This window comes from Mustela nigripes, chromosome 13 (genome assembly GCF_022355385.1).
Source record: "Mustela nigripes isolate SB6536 chromosome 13, MUSNIG.SB6536, whole genome shotgun sequence".
NCBI lineage: Eukaryota > Metazoa > Chordata > Mammalia > Carnivora > Mustelidae > Mustela > Mustela nigripes.
Window position 1 is genome coordinate 129,622,514 of NC_081569.1, and position 18,904 is coordinate 129,641,417.

Sequence of the window (18,904 nt, forward strand, 5' to 3'; positions counted from 1 at the left end):
ACAATGTGGTATCTATTTCCATCCAGCCAGCTTCCTGAATGACCCTGACGGTATCACTTCTTTCAGCCTCAGTTTCCCCCATCTATAAAATGGGGAGAATGACATGTGTTGACTAAAGGTGGACTGAAATATTTTACCAGTCAGTAGCCATAAAACATCCTGAGAGCAAGAGATGAAAGGTGGTATAGTTAAAAAAAAAAAAAAAAAAGAAAGGAAAAGGTAATGTTCTGGCATTCTGGTAAAAAGATTTCTAAGATGAGAATTCACTGGAAAATTTTACCAAAGAAAGAGGTTATTTTTAAAGATCCTTTAAAAGTCTCTTTGACAGCTGAACATTCAAGTCAGTTTATCCATGAAATGAGTACATCAGAGTTAGGAGCAGACTTAACTTTGGAATACCTGTAACAGAAGCTCATTTTCTTTAAAGATGAAGAGGAACACTCTTTCTTTAGCTCACCCCAACTAATACTCCTTCAACAAGCATCAGCATACAGGAAGTGAGCAAAGGCAGGGAAAGACAGAGTCCCCTGTCCTTAATGCAATCCTTGGAACCAAAGAACACTTTGGCTCCCCAACCGTCCGTACCTGCTGGGTGAGGAGGCTGATGTGGGTGGATGGGGAATACTGGCGGGCTGCCTGCTTCTCAGCCAGCCGCTGCAGCTCGGCCGTGACCATGCTTGGGTTATACCGTCTGCTGTACAGAGACCCATCTTCTCCCTCTCTTTGTGTTTTGGCCATTCCCGAGTGCGGCTTGTTTGGATGGCATGAGCCTGCTAAAAAAAAAAAAAAAGAGAGAGAGAGAGAGAAAAGTTTTTATCCTCTTAGGAAATAAGTCCTGAAAAACTTAGGGTGAGGACAGAGAAATCTCAGCCAATAGATACTTTACGGAAGCCCAGGGATCTCTGACAACTTGTCACAAGCATTTATCAACATGTTTTCGTTTACCGGGAAAGCTTCATGCACACCAAATTTCATCATATGCAGTGGGAAACAACCACTCCTAGAATTCACTAATTTTGATGAATAAAAAAGCGTAGTTTTAAAACTCAGAATAATTCTTAATATTTCTTGTAATGGGACTATACTAGTCAGTAGTCTATGTCATCCACGGTCAAATAACCCACCTTCTTACCAAGCTCAAAAGGGACAACAGATGAAAGCAAAACAGTGTAATTAGAAAAGCACCAATAATCTGCTATTGATGAAATGACTCATTTTCCTTTCAGACTTAAATGCTCTTCTTCTAACTACAGTATCAGAGTTCTATTATTTTTGAGCACCGAAATTCTGGCAAAAAGAAATTTAATATAAAATCAAGGTTCATATTTTTTCTATGATGAAAGTCACATATCTCACTGGAAAAAAAAATTTAACCTAGTAAACACTGTAACATGTTTTCTTTCTGGCTTAATTCTTATATAACTGTGATCATTGGTATATACAATTTGGTGACACTGCTTTATAGAAATCTGTTAACGGTTTCATGTTTACTTTATTGTGTGATACATAGAAAATTCCATAACAGATGTGTAAGTTATAGAGAATACTATAATGAACCTTCGAACTTACTACTCAACTCAAAAACCATATTACCATTGAATATACATCAACTGTGTGATTCTCTTGAGACATCCCTTACCGCCTATCATTCATTCCCTTCCTTTTAAAAAATACCTTCAGTAATGTATTTGTATGCATGTGTGTGTATGCATAAACAAAATACTAGATAATTTTGCTTGGTGTTAAGCTCTACAAAAGCGGTATCTTATTGTAGCAATTTCCTGAGATACGCTCTTGTCATTCAATAACATACTTTCAAGATTCATCCTTGCGAAGCATAGCTTAAAATGCATTAATTAACCTGGGGTTTGGTGTTCCATTTTGCAAGTACACTACCACTTATTCTTCTCTTCCCCCATCCGTGGGCGTGTTGGTATTATAAACAGTGTAGCGGTGAACACTCTTAAATACATCTCACGGTGAGTGTGTGAAAGAACGTCTCTTGTATGGGTGCCGAAGTGCCGAAGAATGGGACTGTTGAATCACAGAGTACATAAATCTGTAAATTTATGTGATAATACCAAAGTGGCATTTTTTTACACTCCCATAAGCAAAATATGAGAGTTCCTGCTGATCCACATCCCTTCCAACGCTTAGTGTTGTCAAGTATCTTAATTCTTCCCACTTCTAAGGGGGTAAAAATCTCCTTGTAGTCTCCTTTTACATTCACAGATTGATCATGATGCTAAGCGTGTATTATCTCTTTTCTGATACCACTGATCATTTTTCTATTGGGTTATCTTTTTCTTACTGATTTATGGAAGTTTTGCTTATGTTTTCACTTGCTTCATACCCTGTAATCTTAAAGATAATCTTACTTTATCCTAGAAGTTTTTATTAAAGATTTATTTATTTTAGAGAGAAGGAGAGTGAGTGCATGCATGTACGCAGGCGCCTAAGTGCGGGGAGTTGGGGAGGGAGAGAATCTCCCAGAGACTCTCTGCTGAACTCGTAGCCCGATACAGGGCTCAATCTCATGACCCTGAGAACACGACCTGAGCCTAAATCAAGAGTCAGATGCTTAACCGACTGAGCCAACCAGGTGCTCCTATTTTATTACAGAAGTTTTAAGTTTTGCATCTAAAGTTAATTTTATAATACATAGTGTAAGTCAGTGACCTGATTTCATTTTTTCCTCTGTGTTATTAACTAATCATCCCAGTACCATGCATTGAGAAACCCCTCCTTTTCCATTATACACAATGCCATCTTGGATAGGTATCAAACACAGGATATGTATCTGTGTGTCTCTAACTTCCTGCTCTTTTCTATGGGTCCATTTGTCTATAACTACACTCTCTTAGTTATCATATCTTTTTTGTTTTTTTTCTTTTTCATTTATTCATTTGAAACAGATACAGACACAGAGAGAGAAAGACCACAAGCAGGGGGAGAGGCAGAAGGAGAGGGAGAAGCAGACTCCCTACTGAGCTGGGAGCCAGATGTGCGGCTCCATCACGGGACCTGGAGATTATGACCTGAGCTGAAGGTAGATGCTTAACCATATGAGCCACCCAGGTGGCCCATTAGTTATCACATCTTTACGTAAGTCATAATAAGGTGTTCCTCCACCTTATTTTTGTTCTTTCATAGGTTCTCACTATTGGACATTTAGAATAAGCTTATCAAGTGTAACAACAGACCTGTTGAGGTTCTGGTTGGAATTGTATTGAATCTAGGAATCAATCTGATGAGGACACTGTCTCTTTCCATCCATGCACATTAGGCTATTTAATCTATTTTATTTAGGTTTTCTCTAATGTCCCTCAAAAAGCCATATAAAATTTCCTTCCATTCCTAAATTTATCCCTAAATTATATTCCTAAATTTATTGTTTCCTTGGTGGTGACTCTTACACAACAATGTGAATGTACTTAATGCCACTGAACTGTAAACTTATAAACATAACAAAAAAAATTAAGTATACTTAAAAAAGAAATATTAAAAAACTTAGAAGTAGTTAAAATGGTAAATTTTATATAAATTTAACCACACTACAAAAAAATTGCTTTCTAACTCTTTGTTGCTAATATACTATACAGTTGCTAATATAACTTGTTGCTAATATAACTTGTTGCTAATATAATATACAGAAATAGCTACTGATTTTTAATATTGATCTCGTGGCCATCTATACTGCTAAGATAATTATTTCTAAAATGTATCTGTAGATTGCTTTCAGTTTTCTATGCAGACAATGTATTTTCTGCAAATAAGCAAATTTTATTTCCTCTTTTTTGATCCTTATGCTTTTAATTTCTTTGGTCTTACTATGCTGGTTCTGGTAAAACATTAAATAGAAGCAATATTAGTGGGCATCTTTTTATGGCTCTTAATGTTAATTCTTTCAACATTTACCAACTTATACTGATACCTCTTGTAGGATTTTGGCAGATAGCTTTTTTCAGCTTAAGAGGGCTCCCTTCTCTTCCTAGTATGCTGAGAGCTTTATCATGAATGAGTGTGGAATTTTATCAAATTCTTTTCTGCACCTACGAAGATGAATATGGTTCTTCTCCTTTCGTTTGCTGATGTGACAAATGTCAGTTATACATTTTCTAATGTTAAGCCCCTCCTGTGTTCCTTGGATAAAGTTGTTTACAGTGTCCTATCTCTTTCATATGTTGCTAGATTTAGTTGGCTTATATATTGATATATATATTAATTAGAATTTTTGCATTTGTGTGCATAAATGTAGCTGGTCTGTAATTTCCCCAATACTATACTCAACTGGTTTTGTTATTAAGATAAAACTAGGCATTCAAAAAGAGATAAATACTGTTTCTCTTCCCATTCTCGAGAAGAGTTTAAGATTGGAATTATCTGCCCCTTGAAAGACAGTTAGAACTTCCTTATAAAATTATCTGGGCCTCAAATTCTGTGAGATTTTTAACTACTGTTTCAATTATCTTAATATTTACAGGACTGTTGAGGCTTTCATCTTCTTGAGTCAATTTTATGTAAGTTATACTTTTCTATTTGTCTGTTTTATAAGTTTTCAGTTTTATTGGAATAAAACAGTTAAGAATTCTTTTGTCACCTACACAATATTTGCATGTTCTACAGCTTTTCCAACCCTTGTACTATTTCTCCAGGTCTGCTCTCTTTTCTTGATCAGTCTCACCAGAGGTTTGTCCATCTTATTAGGGTTTTCAAAGAATTCCCGGCTTCGATATTCTCTAGTGTACTTTATTTCTGAATTCTCTGATTTTTTTTTGCCCTATCTTTATTATTTCTTTTTCTTCATTTAGATTTATGATGTTTTGTTTTTATAATGTCTGAAATTAAATACTTAGAAATTAATCTTCAGCCTCTTTTACTTACAAATAAAGTTTTTAAGGCAGTCAATTTCCCTCCTCATACTGCCTTTCATAGCACTCCATACACTCAGATGCACAGTTTTCTCATTATCATTCAGTTCTAATACTTTTACATTTATTTCCATTATGATTTCTTCCTTGATGCTTTTTATGTTTTTATTTTTCAGGTTTTAATTTAAATTCCAGTTAGTTAATATATATTTTAATGATAGTTTCAGGTATAAAAATAGTGATTCAAACCTCCATTCAACACCCAGTGTTTGACTCTTTTTAATCCAGAAATTCATGAGGATTTGTTATACACTATAACTTGTTGTTATTGCCATTCAATTTAACTGTAGCGTGACAGAGAATGTGCCTGTATGATACCAATTCTGTGATAGTTGTCTTAAATGATGTAGGATGACTGGTTTTATGAATATATTATGAGTGCTTACAAAGGTGTTTTCTCTAATTATTGGATACACCGTTCTATGTATGATAAATTGATAAAGCTGATCAACTTGTTTAAATCCTCTTTATCTTCGCTGATTTAAAACAATCTCTTTAGTCTATCAGTACTTGACAGGAGTATGTAGAAATCTCCCACTAAGACATGTACTCATGTACTTGTATCTATCTTTGTTTTGGAACAAATATTATATTTGGAAGTTATTTTTATTAGGTGCCCTTAGAACTGCTTTATCTTTCTGCTGAACTAAACCTTTACCTTTCGTCTTATGTCATTACTGTCTGTACCTGTAAGAAAATTTTCTATCTCAAAGTCTATTTAAGCATATGTTAATATAGTTATACCATGTTTCTTCTGGTTGGTATTTACATGGCATTCTTTCTTTATCCTTTTTTTAATAAGCGAGCCATTTTTTTTCTTTTCTTTTTTTTTTTTTTAAAGATTTTATCTATTTATTTGACAGACAGAGGGAGAGAGATCACAAGTAGGCAGGACAGCAGGCAGAGAGAGAGGGGGAAGCAGGCTTCCCACTGAGCAGAGTGTCCCATTCAGGGCTTGATCCCAGGACCCTTAGATCCTGACCTGAGCTGAAGACAAAGGCTTAATCCAGTGAGCCACCCAGGTGCCCCTCTTTCTTTATCCTTTTATTTTTCAACCACTCCTTCTCTTTAGGTGTATCTCTCTTTGGTAAACAGCACACATCTGGATTTTCTAAAAAATTCAACCTGACACTCTTCTAACAAGTTCAACCCATTTACATTTATTTGATTGGGACTTGGTTTGCTATTCAGTTTCATTTCTCCTTTTTTCTAAGTTTTTTCTAAGCTTCCTTCTCAATTCATTTTTCTTCTTCCAAAAGGTTTAGAATTTCCATATTTTTACTCTTTTGGTGGGAACCTTTGAAATTTTATACTGTGTATTTATCTTTAAAATGTGTGAAGCTAAATCATATCCTACTCTCACTCTCAAACTATTCAATAATCACAGAAAATTTAACCCAAATCACTTGGAAGCTATCGTTGTCATTTATTATGTTGTTGTCTACTACTTTTTAAGCCATTCAGGATGTGTTCTCTGACTGCCATGGGAATAAGTGAAATAGACAATTACAAGAAGTAGAGAATGCCAATTATCTGAAAATTAAACAGTACACTTATAAACAATCCTTGGGTCAAAGGATAAATCACAACAGAAATTTAAAAATATTTTTGAACTAACTAGCTGTTCCCTATCCCTCTCTGGGAAAAATGTGAAAAAGGAAGGTTTTTTAAAGAAAATTTTGATTAATACAAGGTATTGGAGACAATGATCTTACTTAATCTCTCTCAAATGGGAGAAAACAGTTCAAACCAGAACATTATTGATTATTAATATTCTTGATCTTAGATTAAGTCACAAGAATAATCACTCAGAATTAGTACACACATACATGCCCATATTCATAGTTATGACTTATTAGACATTCAATATCTGATTCAAGCTGCATAATATTCATTTCATTTGAAATCAGGTACTAAGAAATATAAATTGACTATTTACAAAACAGCTTAGCTGTAACTCATCTTAACATGGATATTACTAAACTGTTTAAAAACTTTATCAATGGTAAGGTATTTGCCAAATTAATCTACAGATTCAACATAATCCTATCGAAATCCCATCTACCTATTTCTGCAGAAATTGACAAGCTGATCCTAAAGTTCATATGAAAATGCAAGGGATCCAGAATATTCTAAACACTATGGAAAAGAGGAATGAAATTGGAAGAATCACTCTTGGTGACTTCAAAACTTACTATAATTCTACAACAATTAAGATAATGTGGTACTGGCATAAGGCTAGACATATCGATCAGTGGAACAGAAATGAGACTCCACAATAAACATTCATGATTAAATGATTTTTGATAAGAATGCCAAAACAATTCAATAGGGAGATAATACTGTTTCAACAAATGGTTGAACTGAGACAATGGGACACTGGGACAACTGAATATACACATGAAAAAGAACGAAGTTAGACCCTTATGCCACATCTACACAGAACTTAAATTCAAAATGGATAAAAGTCCTAAATGAAAGAACCCAAACTATAAAATTCTTAGAAAAAAACATGCATATGAATCTTTGTTACCATGGGTTAGACAATAATTTTTCAAATATGATACCAAAAACATAAGCATAAAGAAAAACAGATAAATTGGATGTCATCAAAATTAAAAGCTTTTGTGCTTCAAAAACATGAAATGATAAGCAACAGAAGGGGAGAAAATACTTCAAAATCATGTATCTGACAAGGGACTTGTATCCAGACTACATAAAGAACATAACTCGGGGCGCCTGGGTGGCTCAGTGGGTTAAGCCGCTGCCTTCGGCTCAGGTCATGATCTCAGGGTCCTGGGATCGAGTCCCACATCGGGCTCTCTGCTCAGCGGGGAGCCTGCTTCCTCCTCTCTCTCTCTCTGCCTGCCTCTCTGCCTACTTGTGATCTCTCTCTGTCAAATAAATAAATAAAATCTTAAAAAAAAAAAAAAAAAAAAAAAAAAAACATAACTCAACAATAAAAAAAATAAAAAAAAAAAAAACCCACCAAGTATCTCAATTTAAAAACAGACAAAGGATTTGAATAAATATTTCCAAAGAAGGTATACTGATGGCCAAAAAGCACATGAAAAGTGTTCCACATCCTTAGTCATTAGGGAAATGGAAATGATAACCACAAAAATGAGACACTACTTCCATGCCACTAGAATAGATAAAATCAGAAAAACAATCGTAAGGATTGGCTGGCAAGGATATGGAGGAACTGGAACCTTCATGCATTGCTGGAACCAAAATGATGTAGTCACTTTGAAAGAAAACAGTTTGGAAGTTACTAAAAAAAAAGCATGAAGCTACCATATGACCCAGTGATTCCACTCCTATGTATATACCCAAGAGAAATGAGAGCATAGGTCCACACAAAAACTCATACACAAACATTAATAGCAGCAGTATTCATAATAGCACTTAAGTGAAAACAACCCATATATCCCTCAAGTGATAAATGGATAAACAAAAGTATGGTATATCCATCCAATGGAAAACTATTCAGCCATACAAAGGAATGAAGCACTGATACATGCTACAACACGAATGAACCTTGAAGACGTTGTGCTAAGTGAAATAAGTCATTCACAATACACCATAATTGTACAATTCCACTTACATAGAATGTCCAGAGTAGGCAAATCTACAGAGATAGAAAGTAGTTTAGTGGTTGCCAGGGCTGGGGGAAGGAGAAAACAGATACTGACTACAAAAAGGTATGGGGTTTCTTCAGGGATACAGAAAATGTTCTAAAATAAGAGAGAGTGGTGTTGGTTGCACAACTATGTGAATATACTAAAAACCATTGAATTGCACATTTTAAAGTGGTGAATTTCACAGTATTTGGATTGTATCTCAATAAAACTATTATCAAAAATGGAGGGAAAAACTTCACTGATAATATGGGTCTACCTACTTCAATTAAAGTTAGATACCTTAAGAGTTCCTTAGTTATTTATTCAGGTCATACTTGACTTTAAATACACTGAAAAATAACAATTTATTCAGAAAGAATGTATATAGACACTTGCAGGTCTGTGATGGAAACATCTCCTGACTAGACTGTAAGCTCCTTGTCATTCATCTCTTTATCCAGCATCTCAAAGAAATCCTGATTCATTTTATATTAATGGATGAATCCTACTGGACCAAATGCAAGACTCTTCCTTAGAACAATGCATGTGTCCCTTTATCTTTCAAAAGAAAAGGCAAACGGAAGAGATGGCATTCTTTTCTTTTTTTTTTTTTTAATCGGGGCTGGGGAGGAGCTGACATCACAGGCTGCCTTTCATTTTCTCACACTCACCTGCCTTTGCTGAAGAGGGACGAGACAGTTTCTGGCTATAGATGTGTGCAGCACTTTGGAAAGAGGAAAAGGGGCCAATGGTGTAACTGCCTGATCGACAGCGTGGCAGGCCAGCAGGGCTTGGTGCGTTCTGTGTCCCAGGATGTATGGAGGGAGAGGCACTGTCAGGGACTGAGCTCAGTAAAATTGTTGACTGGTGAGACATGCTGGGGATAGCTGGAGGAATCTGAGATAAAGAAGAATGGTGGCCAGGCCCTGCTGACAGGTCAGAGGTTGTAATAATAGATGACAAGTGGGTATTGGGAATTTTCTGCAGAAGAGTAGCAGCAGGACCAGAGAAAGAAGCAGAGGAAGAATTTGTATAGACTAATTTAGCCTCTTTTTCTGCTGAAGTAGTAAATCCTATTAAAACAAAAACAAACAAATAAAATAAAACAAAACAGATCATTTTAGGAAAAACTGACATATAATCTCTATAAAACATGAAGTAAACATTCTTAAACATCAAAATAATCATAGCATGAAACAGAAATCATCAAAGATAGAGACTTTAATGACTGGGCAACGTGAACATAATGAATTATGCCCACCAAGACAACCTGGCAACAGAAACAGTTTACTTTTAGTCCTAGAATTTCTAAGAGCTGGCGTTGAGGCTACCTCCATCAACCAGAGCAGGCATTTTACAAATGTAAGCACATTAAGACAAAAGTTTCTGGTGGTGACAGCTAATTCCTCTCCCTCTGCTTTTCACCCTTCTAGGGGGGAAAAAAAAAAAAAAAGAGCTCAGAATTTCTAAATATTAAGAAAATGAAAAATTCCTCAGAAGGAAAACAGGTTATCAGTAAACAGAAGGAAATTCTAAGTCAAGAGAAAAGAACAAAGAAAAGGAGCTTCGTTGGGGTAATGCCTTGAGCTTTAGAATCATTTACTATCTGATGACTTTTTTCCTCCCCTTTTAGTGATTTATAAGACAGCGGCAAATCTAGGAAGGTTTGAAGTCACTCACGAGATAATTTGTCGGAGTGAATTTCTGTTGCCTGCTGCTGTTTGGGCTGCTTTATTTTCACTTCCTCCGTCGTCTCAGGGTGATCTGAAAGAAGATAAATACTGAGCTTAGGCTCTCCTACTAATCAAACGCTCCACATATAATTTTATTCCCAAAATATAACACAACTCCTAATTGATCGCAGGAACACTGCCTACCCCACCACACTTTCCCAAGGCTGGCCACATCCACAGCCCTGCTGAGTGGGCAACCAGTCAGAAGATTCCCAACTATCCCCAACCCCAATTCCAGCTAACTGAACCAGGGAAAAGTTCTTAAACCCAGGGCAGACATCCATGGATGGCAACAAGCTAGGACATGCCTGGAAAAGAAAAAAAATAATAGTAAGAGTAAGGATAGTCAGATGCTTCTACCAGGAATTCAAACTAGGGAAACTAAGAAACCAAGGTTGTCGGTGGTACCCACTGGAACAAAGAAATCATATGGAGCAAAGAAGTCGTATGGAGTAGTGCAATAGCCAAGCTAGAACAGCCCCAATATTTGTTGGCACGATACCTGAATACTACCATAACTTTGTGTCTTTTTATTTATTTACCTACTTATTTGAGAGAGAGTGGTGGGGGGATAAGGGCGGGGGAGAGGAAGAGAGAATCTGAAGCAGGCTGCACACCCAGTACAGAGCATGGCACGGGGCCCCATCTCACCACCCAGAGATCACGACGGAGCCAAAATCAAGTGAGCCAAAACTCACTCCACTTTTTTTTTTTTTTAAGATTTTATTGATTTATTTGACAGAGAGACAGAGATCACAAGTCGCCCTGATTGAGCGACCCAGGCGCCCACAATAGCTCTGGATCTTCAAGTGAACGTCTAAGTTTTACCAGAGCAAGCTGAGTGAGTTTACTTAAGATAGGGTGATCAGTATATTCAAGACAAAATCGCTCTAATAAAATAAATTCCACTCTAATAAACTAGTGGGTTTTTGTTTGTTTGTTTGTTTGTTTTCCCTACCACAGAATGGTGAAACAGGACAGCCAGGGCTAATCACATCCTTGCAGAAATATTCCAAAATCTTGTGTCAGGGCGAGTTCATATAAAAACTCAAGAAAGGCCAATTTACACACCATCTTTCAGAATGAAAGAATAAGGACGTAGGGATTATTTTCTGTGTCACCACCAGCCGTGGTAATACTGTCACACGTGTCTGCTCATGTTTGAAATCAGTCCAGATGCTACCAGATGTCACAGTGTGGTTTCCTAGATTGAGGCCTTCCTACTGCCTTTCTAGTTATTCTTGATAGGTCTAGATAGGTCTAGATCATCTTATGTAGAGGTCATCCTTAATACATGAACTCCAGAATTTCCAGGGACCCATATGTACAAACAGATGCTGTCAGGGCTTCCCCACAGGGCTTCCCCAGGGAAAAAATCACTATCGGTAGTGTAGTATGTAGGCCCTCACCTCCTTAGGTTAACGAGCTTTTCTCTACCCCAACCTCACTGTAAGAACTCCTCAGCCTCTTTTCCTCAACACTGTTAGAGGAGCTTTTCAGAGCTTCCACCAACCTTCTTCCTATATTTACGCACCCAATTCTATCTTCTAGACAATAAACATTATGAGTCAAGGTACGACGACAGCCCTGGTCACTTTATACCCAGCATCCATAACAATGTCTGACACACAACAGGTGCTCGGAAGAAATGCGTAGAAGGAATAAAAAAACAGATGAATCAACTAACTTCAGAATTTAGATAAGCTAGGACAGTTCAAAGAAGAGGGCTGGGCTGGGACTTCTAGAAATATTCGATTATACAGTGAGCTCAATATAAATAGGCCTTTACCCTATTTGTTTGGGAAAACTCACTCCACTTTTTTTTCTTTAAGATTTTATTGATTTATTTGACAGAGAGACAGAGATCACAAGTAGGCAGAAAGGCAGGCAGAGAAGAGGGAGGAAGCAGGCTCCCTGCTGAGCAGAGAGACCGATGCGGGGCTCCATCCCAGGACCCTGGGATCATGACCTGAGCCGAAGGCAGAGGCTTTAAGCCACTGAGCCACCCAGGAACCCCTCACTCCATGTTTTAATAATAATAAATAATATTAATAAATAATAATGACCAATTATCCTCACTATTCCCACATGGGACTATGGTAGTCTTAACAGCAGGGAACGAGTCTCTGTCTTTGAATTTAGTGCTTAGTATACCGACAGAATTGGTGTAGATTTCCTCTATGTCTTATGCTTCCCATCTAGATTTTAAATGAATCTTACTTTAAGGCACAGAGCTTTGTTTATAACAGAACATCACTGCTATTTTTTTTTAATCAGATGACATGAGCTAGAGAGTTCGGTCCACATTAATCCCAAATCCCCAGTCACCGAGTTCCCCCAAAGGGAACTCTTCTCACGGTCCTCAGCAGGGATTAAGAAGTGTGCACAGCAGATCCCCGAAACTGGCGGGCCTGACTTCCTGGCAAATTGCTGCATTTTCCCACTTTTCTGTTCAGGACCACTAAATGCTGAGATGTGGATGCATACCGAAATAAAAGCAATTCATTGTGTTCTAAAGGGTTGATTTTTTTTTTTTAATTTAGCGTTTATATAAAACCACCTTTCGAAGTAGCAACTATCAAGTCTGAAAAGCAATCGATATTTCCATTAATCTTTTTCTGGGGGATACCTTAGTTCTAAGGATTTAACAACCTGTAAGTAAAGCTGAACATAACAGTATTCCATAAGCAGACTTTTTATTGTCAGACCATTGCCTGATTTTAATATAATTTTTTAAAAAGTGTGCGTTAATATTTAAAAAAAAAAAAACGAAATTAATGCGTGGGAACATCCTGGGCTCTCACAGTGACTGAAGAAAGCTAAAGGCATTTCGGATGTGAGATTCAGGATATTAGACATCCCACCAGGTATGGAATAGTCCCATGCAACAAATAATTCCTCTGCCCCAAATGCCAATGCAGCTAAGCCAGAGGAAGCAAAAAACTTAAATAAAAGAATGGGAAATAACCATTAGGAAAGGCAGAAGAGCACAGTTGAAGAGCTTAAGCCTTGAGTGGGGCCAAAGGAGGTTCAAATTCCCACCCCACTGCACCGTGAAGGGAACTCCTGGGCAAGTTACTCAGTCACTTTCAGCTTTTGTTTTCTCATCTGAAAAGAAACTGAGTAATTCCACCCATTCCATATGGTTTTTAAAAGTAAAAAAATTAGATCACATCCAGCAGGTTATAGTAATATGAGCGCTCAAATGTTAGCTATTATTAACTTGTCTCGAAAGTTCTCTGCTGTTAATTTCATGAACAAACTTTTTAAAAGGACCATGTTCCTCTTGTTTTGAGGACAAAAATGGAATGCCCCCTCAGCCCCAACCCCTGCGCTGCAGAAGTTCACCATCTTGGAGCCTGTTAGTGCTCATACGGCACAGGATTCTCGGCTCTCTTTGGCACGTCTCATTTTTTCACTTGTTCTTATTTTTCATTAATAAACTGTCATACTTACCACCCTTTGCCCCGCTATCAGAATAACTGTTGCTGTTTTTAGAACTTTTTGAGTGGGTCCCCAGGAAGACGCTTGCAGACTTGTTTTTTTGGGTATAAAAAGTCAACACCTCCTCCAGCTCAGCCTCACTGAAACAAGGAGAGAGAGTATGGTCAGAACAGGAAGCTGTTCTGGAAAAATCTTTCCACTAGATTTTATTCTGGAAATGGAGTCAGCTGGAGAAGGGGAAAATGAAGAGTACAAGCTGAAAACTCCCTACTAGTAGATGGTTACACAGGAATACAAACAAAGCAGTCTGAAAAATTTCAACACGATAAGGCTTTCTTCAACCCAAAGCGAGTTTTCGAGATGCGCTGTCCGATATGGTAGCCAGGAAGCATATATGATGATTTCAGTTTAAGTGAATTAAAATTAAGCACATTTAAAAAGATTCTTCTCAGTTAGACTAACCACATTTCATGTACTCAGTAGCCACAACACACAAAGTTCTATTGGGCAGCCAAGTTCTGTATCAGAGGTCAATAAACTACAGACTTTACGGGCTCAAAACTGGCGAGCTGATGAGCAACATGTTCTTGTATGGCTTCCTGCTACAAACAGTGTTTATCTTTTTAGAGAAGAACATGCTAAGAAGATCATAGGTATCCTACAAAGTGTGAAATATTTATGATCTGGCCCTTCACGGTTTGCCCTCCACTTCCAGATAACTGAAGTGTATTCACTAAAGGAGCCGCTCGTCATTTTAATTCCCTCTGTCCGAAATAAGGAGACCTACCAGGAAAGCCACAGAACAGTTCCCTAAACATTGCTACAATGAAGGAGATGGAACTAGATGGTTCTAGGTCACTTCAGATATTGAAATTGTACGCACTTTATGAACATCCACAAAATGGAAAGTACAAGGAGTTTGATGAGGGCCCATAGAACTCTTTCGGTAAACATAATATGCATGGGTTTTTGTTTTTTTATTTTTTAATTTTAAAGATTTTTTATTTATTTGACACACACAGAGAGAGAGAGAGAGAGAGAGAGAGATCACAAGTAGGCAGAGCAGCAAGCAGAGAGAAAGGGGGAAGCAGGCCCCTTGATAAGCAGAGAACCCGATGTGGGGCTCGATCCCACGACCCTGGGATCATGACCTGAGCTGAAGGCAGAGGCTTTAGCCCACTGCGCCACGCAGGTGCTCCCATATGCATGGGTTTTTTTTTTAAACACCTGTGGGAGGTTCTCAATGGCCTTCTGCATCTTTTTCCTGGAGCCAAGTTATATCCCAGATTCATGGCCTTTGAATAGGTAAAAATAGTCCTGCATTATCACAAAGGACCTATATCCCATCTTGAGAATATGTTGTAATGACAACCTAGGAAACTGCTTCTACGAATCTCAGAGTAAACCCCACCATCTCTAGAGTAGCAAAGTGCCATATAGTAAAAACCTCAAGGAACTACTAAAGGTCCATATGCAGCTGAGGTCACAAATGTGTGAATGATCTGTCATTCACAGAAAGGGAAAAGAAAAGGTTCAGGCTAGTCAAAATACAAACTGCTTGCTGCCTCTTCTCTTTTATCTTTGCTCACTTCATAATCTGTGTTTCCTTGTCTGACTCCTGCAAGTATCTGGATTTTCCAGTCTCGATGGAAGTATCTGTATACCCCCTCAAACATAGTAAGCCAATGCTAGAAGAAGTTTCCGACAATCAACACTTAATGTACAACAGTAATAAACAGGTTCCAGCATATTCGATCACTAACTCTGTATCACTTGTTTTAGTACACATCAGTCACTTTCAGCCTCCAGTTAGGCCTGGTAAGGGAATATACACCACTTTCCAAAAAAAGTTCGCGTTCCTTTTATTTGTTTATATTGTAAGGATCTTGAAGATCCCTAGGAGGAAGTGAATATTAATCTTTTAAAATAGAGTCATTTTCTGAACATACTCTGTCTTTCTTATTTGTATAATGTTGATATGAGAAACCATTTCTTGCTTTGTTCCTATACCTGAATTATCAATCATACAATTCAAGACCCGAGAATGTCATCAAAATAACAATACACTATTATAAACTCCTACAAAATTATGTATTTGTTTGCTGTGTGTTTTTAAGCACACGATAGTGAGGCTGTAAGTGTAGACTTAAGTCTACACAAGGTCTTAAACACAGACCATGCTACCTTGGTCACTGATAACCCACCACCTGATTTAACTTCATAAACCAACAGAGAATCAATTTTTTTCTGCTTTTCTTGCCACAGTGACTTCGATGGCTGAAGATTAATTAATGGGATTGTATAGATGTTTTACCCTTTATTTGAGTAGTTTTGTATGACTTTCTGTTTTAGAAAAAGGCCCTCCAGTATGGGTCTTACAAAGTTTTAAATGAAATGCCTTTGTTACCTCTTCCTTTGGAAACATATTGTAAAAGGACAAAATGGCCTGACTGATTTACATCAAGATAGAGCTGACTGCTGAGATTTTCTTTCTTTTTTTTTTTTTTTTTGAGATTTTCAATCCTTAAAGGCTAACTCTACCCATGAAGGACTTGTTCTATTTTATATAAATTAGGCGTAACCCTCACAGTGCTGAGAAACTGCCAATTCCTCAACCCACTCAATGTAGGCAAAATTTGGTCATCGCCACTGCATCAGTAGGTCAGGGATAAATTCAGATCCAGTAAACACTGGGAGCCTCTAACTTCAACTTTCCAAAGGGCTTTCTCAGTACTCCAAAGTGGTGTGTACTTTGAAGGCTGACTAGAAATACAGCCCAAATACCCAGCAGCAGTGTTTTGATAACTGAAACCATGACAACAACAACATAATTGACTGAGATACAGAGAGGCCAAGCCTATGGAACTCTTTTTCTCATTCTGAGAGCGATTTTACTCACATCCGTATGTTAGAAACAAGGAAGTATTAAGAATTGAACGAGGCAGTATGGCAGATAAAGGAGGATTGTTTTTATTAATCAAGAATATGTTTTACCTTGCTTGTCTGATGAACTCCTGGAAGTTTTCTGTATTCACCCCATCTTCCTCTTCTTCTTCAAGTTTCTTCTTCGATTTCTTTTCAGCCATCTGTTCTGTTTCCTACCCAGTCCCCAACCCGCACAAGAAAACAATTAAGATAAAACTGACTCCTGATAAATGCATACTTCATCAGCTGGTTTCATGACCATTGGGTTCATCTGTCTCTAGAGTAAAGACACTTACTTCCCCATGTACTTTTGCCACCTATAAATTTGATATCTTATTCTCTGCCATTATTTCATAAAACATTTTGGAATTTCCAAATAAAATTTGCAGAATAAATATAAATTTGTATCGTGTTTTTGCCTTCTGCCCACATAACCCATTCAAAAAGAACTTTATAGTAGCTTAGTAACATCTGTGCTCACACTTGCAGCTTTACCAATATAACAACAAATATACTGGATTTTGTTACAATTAGGGAGAGGAAAGAGAGGTTTTGGAAGTTACTCCTATACCAGCATCCAAACTGAGTAAATTCTTCACTTATAGATGACATCTCAAAATTCTCAACAGATCTGGAGTAAATAGCAGCTATCGGTTTGGTATACTGATATTCTACTAATCATCTGTACATTCTTACAAACGCCATTTAAATTTCCAGGCCTCAGTTCTCCCTTCTGCTAAATGACATACTTTTTTCTCCCAAATACTGATACTTCCAAAGCATTCTAAGACCCTCTGGACATCAGATACTTTGCAAAATATTCTAACCAAGTAGTATATTTCCTAGTCTTGGTTGTAAAATGATGTCACCGTCTAAGATGTTCTCTGATACAAAGTGTAACTCTCTCAGGAAAGAAGATTATGTCATTCTATTAAATCCACAGTTAATTTGCTCACAAATAGTAAATTCACACCACTGTCTACAGGCATAATAATGATAATGCAAATTCACATAGTCCATAGTTCATCTCAGCCTCAACAGCATTCAAAGGGAATATGCTTTTTGATAAGCATTAATTATGGCCACTGGGCTTTTAGAAGTAGTAAGTGGCTATACAGACCAGCTAGGTTAAGAGGTGAGGTCCAGCTGCCTGTAACAGTTACACACAAGGGCTGACAACACTAGAAGAAAGAAGGACCTCTCCACCCAGCAGGACACAGGCTTCTAGCCCACTAACAGGGTATAGCAATCTAAAACATACGAGTAAAAGAAAAGTACCTTGTTGTACACAATAATAAAATCACCCAGTTGGTGAGCCAAGATTCTTCTGCGTTCCAGAAGTGCCAAACGTCGACTGGGTAGTACCATCCTCAGTGAGTGCTGGAGGTTACTGGATGCTCGTTTAAGGAAGCGAACCACTAGCTCCTATTAAGAGTTGTCAGGGAAAAGAAAACAGGGATTGTACTAAGCACCAGAAGACAAGCTAGGAAGGGTTTACTCAATAGAGATAAGAGAACAGGTACACTGACCATTCCAACAAATAAGACCCAGAGGAAAGACTTTAGGTATAAGAAGGAGACAGAGAGACAAAAGAAACTTACTCTTCCCTCAATAAGCTGACAATCAGAAAATCAAAAGAATTATGTACACAAATAATTATATATTAGAGAAGTAACTGTAAAGGTACCACAACTCAAATGCCAATAGTGCTATAATAATTCAATATGCAGATACCACTGCTAGGTTGATCAGAGATAGCTACTTAGGGGAAGCAGCTTTCAAGGATAGACAGTGGAAATTAAAACCATAGGAGCAGATGAAATCATCAAAGGTGAGAAGGAAGAGAAAGAAACAGAAATATTCATACTTAGAGATAGGAAAGAGGAGGAAGAATCAGAAAAACAAGAACAAAAAACCCATGGCAGAAACACCAGAAATGTACCAAAGCAAAGCAAAGCAAAGCAAACCAAAACAAAAAAGCCTTAGGAGAAAAGAGTGTCATGGAAGCCAAGGGACTTAACGGCCCCATGTCAAAAGCTCCCAAGAGACCAGAGCTGGGAAGACCCAGGACCAAGACAAGGCTGTGGATCTGGCCACTGTGAGATAACTTCAAGAGAACACTTTCAGTAGAGGAAAAGGAATAGGAAGATGAGGCCAAGGAGAGCACAGGTAATAAAGAAAAGAAACTGCTCATTTAGAAAGTTGAGTGATAAAGAAAAAGAAAGAACCAATACTGTATATATGTGAG

The 18,904-nt window shown here is 37.5% G+C and overlaps 1 protein-coding gene across 18 annotated transcripts in view; it reads right to left on the minus strand.

The window, feature by feature from the left end:
• TTLL5 (tubulin tyrosine ligase like 5) overlaps nt 1-18,904 on the minus strand; it is a 281,253-nt gene that overhangs the window by 156,941 nt on the left and 105,408 nt on the right. For 13 of the 18 annotated variants that reach the window (XR_009399190.1, XR_009399191.1, XR_009399192.1 and 10 more), the window contains 7 exons: nt 17,935-18,081; nt 16,726-16,829; nt 13,744-13,871; nt 10,235-10,318; nt 9,226-9,627; nt 8,539-8,562; nt 586-773 (listed from right to left, as the gene is read on the minus strand). Coding sequence is in view for 15 of the 18 variants with exons in the window: in XM_059373692.1 (XP_059229675.1) it covers nt 586-773; nt 8,539-8,562; nt 9,226-9,627; nt 10,235-10,318; nt 13,744-13,871; nt 16,726-16,829; nt 17,935-18,081 (1,077 nt within the window). In the remaining 3 variants the exon portion in view is untranslated. The remainder of the gene's footprint in view (nt 1-585; nt 774-8,538; nt 8,563-9,225; nt 9,628-10,234; nt 10,319-13,743; nt 13,872-16,725; nt 16,830-17,934; nt 18,082-18,904) is intronic. The other 5 variants (XM_059373694.1, XM_059373688.1, XM_059373687.1 and 2 more) reach the window with 4 other exon arrangements.